This window comes from Austrofundulus limnaeus, unplaced genomic scaffold, assembly GCF_001266775.1.
Source record: "Austrofundulus limnaeus strain Quisiro unplaced genomic scaffold, Austrofundulus_limnaeus-1.0 Scaffold65, whole genome shotgun sequence".
Classification (NCBI taxonomy): Eukaryota; Metazoa; Chordata; class Actinopteri; order Cyprinodontiformes; family Rivulidae; genus Austrofundulus; species Austrofundulus limnaeus.
The window spans coordinates 2,072,136-2,076,659 of record NW_013952467.1 but is presented as its reverse complement, the minus strand read 5'-3'; the positions used below and the strand labels follow the sequence as shown (position 1 = coordinate 2,076,659).

General features: G+C 39.7%; 1 protein-coding gene across 1 annotated transcript in view; it reads left to right on the top strand.

Annotated features, from left to right (window-relative positions):
- cep112 (centrosomal protein 112) overlaps window positions 1-4,524 on the top strand; it is a 124,085-nt gene that overhangs the window by 94,736 nt on the left and 24,825 nt on the right. Inside the window, exon 22 of the mRNA XM_014010148.1 lies at window positions 3,270-3,419. Coding sequence (XP_013865602.1) covers window positions 3,270-3,419 — 150 coding nt within the window. The remainder of the gene's footprint in view (window positions 1-3,269; window positions 3,420-4,524) is intronic.

The window sequence follows — 4,524 nt, the reverse complement described above, 5'->3', positions numbered from 1 at the left end:
GCTAGGAGCTAGTGTGGTTGCCTACATTTTTTTTAGCCCATGGACATGGAGAAAATTCAACGTATGCTCAGGCAGCAAAGGCTCATGGGACTTTTCATAATTTAAAATTTGAGGATGTGTGGTCTAATAAGGTGTGCAAATCTATATATGGGCTTAAATCTAATCTAAATGTCTATTGTAGTTACTTATATTTTATATTTAATCTTAACATAATTACAATCTAGTAACCAGGACAACTGCCAGTGGGCCAAATCAAATGGCTTGGTGGGCCAATTTTGCCCCGCGGACCCCACTTTTGGRACCTCTGATTTAGAGGAAAAAGGCTAAAGAAATAAGCATTATTTTATGCTTTAATACTCAGCAGCAAGCAGCATAAGAGTACTTTGCAGTACTGTTATAGTCAAGACCACCTAACCTGAGACCAGGTCCAGACCAAGACCAGTGTCTTGTCAAGAAGAGCTTTTGGGGCTGGATCAAGTTGAGAAAAAAAAAACAGAAACAGAAACTAGTACCCTAAAACATATACTGTACGCAGGTAGCTAACTTGTTATGTACAGCTAATATTGGCTAAACACTTRGTGTGTAGGCTGACCTAAAGTACTGTAGTACAGAGGCAGATTGCTAACTTTAGCTGGTTAGCTTTGCTAACATCGCTAACACATTGGCTGTGTCTCAATTCATGGGTTGCAGCCGACYTAGACCGCGGCCGACYTTGGCCACAGTCTACATGGGCCGCAGGCCGCTTGTGTCGGCTGCGAAAACGGCTGTGAGATGATGGTCTGGTCTACAGAAGACATATATTTGCATGACCACGCGCTGCGTCGTTATCATGGTGATACGTTTTATATTACATTGCTTCGATTGTTTTTGGGTATAACTTCACAAAATTCGGTTTTAACAGAAAAAAGTTACAAGTAAATAAATAAAAAGCATTAATAATTTTGGTTTACCACCAGTATTAGTACTTGTAACTGCATTTTATTTAACATTTCATTCAACTAAAGTTTCTTCAGCTAATATGCTTAATTTACATTCTTCGGTCCATAAATTTCCAAGCTCTGTCATTTAAAAAAAAAAAAACCTTCACTGTCTTTGTTTTCCTGTTTAATTTGTTGGTTCGGGGATACCGTCGGCTGCATAGGATACTCAGATGCAGCCTAAGTTTTTTGGGTTTTGTCGGCTGCATYAGTAGGTGCCTGCAAATTGGGACAGCCTACGGCGCGGGGCAGTAAGCGGCTGACATATGCGAGGGCTGTAACCCATGAATTGATACACAGCCATAGCTTACCTTTCTTTGTGCTTCCTTTTTAAGTGACTAAAGTTTGATGTGGTCCCTACCCACCGTCTCTGAAAGTGAAGCGCTGCAGAATTTACAAGTCACTATATGCTTTCTCCTGGATGTTGTTTTACAAATATATTCTTTATAATTTATACAGCCAGATTGTATTACTGAAGATTTAGACAACATCTGCCACTCCCAGACGACCACTGCTCACTTTCTTGCAGTGTCGTGTGCGAGTGAATGGGTGGGGATGGAGTGACATCGAAAACAAAAATACATTAGTAATGAGTCACGCTTGGATTTGAATCAGTACATTTTGCATACAATGAAAGCAATTTTGTTAACAAATAAATTGGACAATATTCTGACAATGTAGTGATATTTTGACTGGTCTTGAAATAAAATCATGAGTCCTCGATGCTCTAGACAACACTATGTACAAAAGTGGTTTCAAGACCGTTCTCGAGTACTACAACCCTGCTTTTGTAGGCAAGTGCTCACAATGCTCACAACTARTTATTTAAAAACAAATTACTTTTTGGAAGCCACAAATAGATTGGCAATTTATCCCTGGATTATCACACAGATCAATCCCTTGCATAGCATTACACTGACAAGATTACAGTGGCTTATAGGTCAAGGCCTCGCGCTAGTTTTCTACCGATCGATATGTGACATCAAAGTGGCTGCATCTGTCTTTTTTTAAATGGTTTCTGTTCACATCACTAAATTTAACCCAACCAGGGGCACATTGCCTTCAATGTAAGTGAGCTATTTTCATGTTTCATGGCACAACATCTTTATCTCAATGATGAGAATCTTTGTCTGGCCTTAAATAATAAATTTGTCTAAAAAAGTAGAATAAACAGTGAAGTTCTTACTTTTTTCTTGTTTTTTTTTTCTTATTTCAGGTTCACAGAATCTGTCATTAGCTCTGAACAGAGATGCTAGCAGGCTTTGGAAAATAAACAAGTCTCATTGGATGATTTATAGGAATAGAAATGTCTCTCTGACAACCAGATGGAGAGAAATGGGCTGTGCTGTGTGTTGACAGACAGCTGAGTTCAGTAGTTTAAAGTGCCACCACTGCTGAGGGGACCAGCAGATGTAAGGAATCCATATAGCAGAATAATTGCTGTGCCCAGAAATGATGCTGCCATCATAATGTGCCATTTGTTGCTTTCATGTGGCTGTGCACATTAAGTCTGATCTCCGTTTCACCATCGCTCCACCCTCACTGTCTCTGTCTGTCTAGTCGACCTGGATCACTGTAACTCCTACACAGCCTATAGATTCCAACGGGGGCTAGTCCTCCATGTGTGAACATAGTAAACAATTATAAGCTAGCTGCAGAACTGCCCCCCTTCTTTCTCTCTCTCACCACCCCACCTTATTCCTTTTGCTCACTCTCATCTTTCCTCATCTTCTCTCTAACTGWGGCTTAAATAGAATGTTAATTTGGACTGGAGCTTTTCAAAGACGAGCCACTTCCTTTTCATCTTAGTGTGCACCGCAAGTTCACCAACACAAAGTGGCTTTGCTTGTCTTCTAAAGGGAAGTTGTTTTTTTCTTTTCCCTTCTGTTTTTTTTAATTCCCTCATTTCTTTCCCCGTCTTTCTTCTCTGTGTCTTCTGTCTCGCRTCTAAAAAAGACATGAGACTCTGGGAAAAGAGGTGTTTCAAGGTGACCGTTTGCCATCCCTCTCTTCTGCAAGTGAAATGTGTGGGGMTTTTTTTCTCATGCAAGTTTCTTTGAGGCCAATGCAATGACTGGGATCAGACCAGCATTTTGTTTAGTGAACACATTTTGTAGCTTCCTTCTGGCAATAGCTTTCTTTTAATTCTGGTGCATATGCACATTTCTGAGAGCGAGTGTGTTTACTCATCGGTGCAGGTTAGTGATCAGACTCTTCTGTCTGGTCTCTGTGAGTCGATGAGGATCAAACTTGTTTTTGAACGTCTCCGTTTCTCGCTTTATCCGCCAACAGCTGATTGCCGAGCTGCAGACATCTGTGTGCGACTCAAAAGAGGAAGTTGTTCGTCWGCAGCAGCTGATGGAGAAGCAGCTGAAGGAGGTCAACGCTCGCTGGGTTGAAGAGAGACAGACGATTACCCATCGTGCCGATCAGGCCAACAAGGTTTGTGTGTACTTGTGTGTATTCTACAAAGTAAACAAATTTACCCGGTCTTATAAAGTGCTTCTTCACTACACAGTGACCTGCTCACCTGGCTTACCTGAACCTCAGAGCAGTTCCAGGTGGATTCCTAAGAGAAAGATCTTGAAACACCTGCCTTGAACGTTAATATAAACAAGCAAAGTGCAACTTTTTAGAAAACAATGATGTCATCTCCAAATTAACCTACATTCCACTTAGGTTGTAGATTAGAGGTAACAATAACTACAGAACCTAGTTAACATTAACATTCTCCACAACAAAGTCGGTGAAGTGGGGAAAAAATTGGAGTTTGGTGTTTACATTTTGTACCCATCGTGTAGGGCCCGATGATCCAGTACATAATATGGAATCTTATGGAATTCTTTTGTTTGGGCAAGCAGGTAAAGTATTTTAAGGTATTTTGGCAGCTGCCGCCCCCTGTACCTGCCATTACCTGGTTACGTGAATGCGAGTTGGGCTCTCACACAGAGGAAACAATAACATTAATAGGTCAGCCATGGCGAAGGTAAAGGTTACCTATAATACGATCTTGAGTATAATACAATAATCATTGAGCCTAAAAAGCCTAAAAACACACTCTTTATGGATGATTTTTAGGGTTAAATTTCTAGTATTATACATGAAAAAATACAGTACAAACGTTTTAGGTTAATAAAAATAGTTAYAATGAAAATAAGGAAATCAGGAAAAAAACAGAAAAAGCAAAATTTAGAAAAATAAACAGAAAATGCAGAATTTGGGAAAAAATAAATTACATTTCATTGTTCCCTAATCATGCAAGCTTTAGAGGCAGAATTTTTTTTGATGGCCTCCCTTCTCCCCTTATAGCCATCTCCTCCACACCATTATTATGTTTTTTTTAATAGAAGAAAAAGAAGAAGAAGAAAGAAAAAAGTGAAATGTAATGAGAAAGAGTGAAAAAGAGATTATATGTTGAGAAAACACAAGACAGCACACCGGGCTTCTTGGCTCCACACCTGCAAAACAAAGATAGCAAAACCACAGCAACGAAAATGCATATCTATATAATTATAATGACTATAGCCTTGCTGAAAACCATACCCAT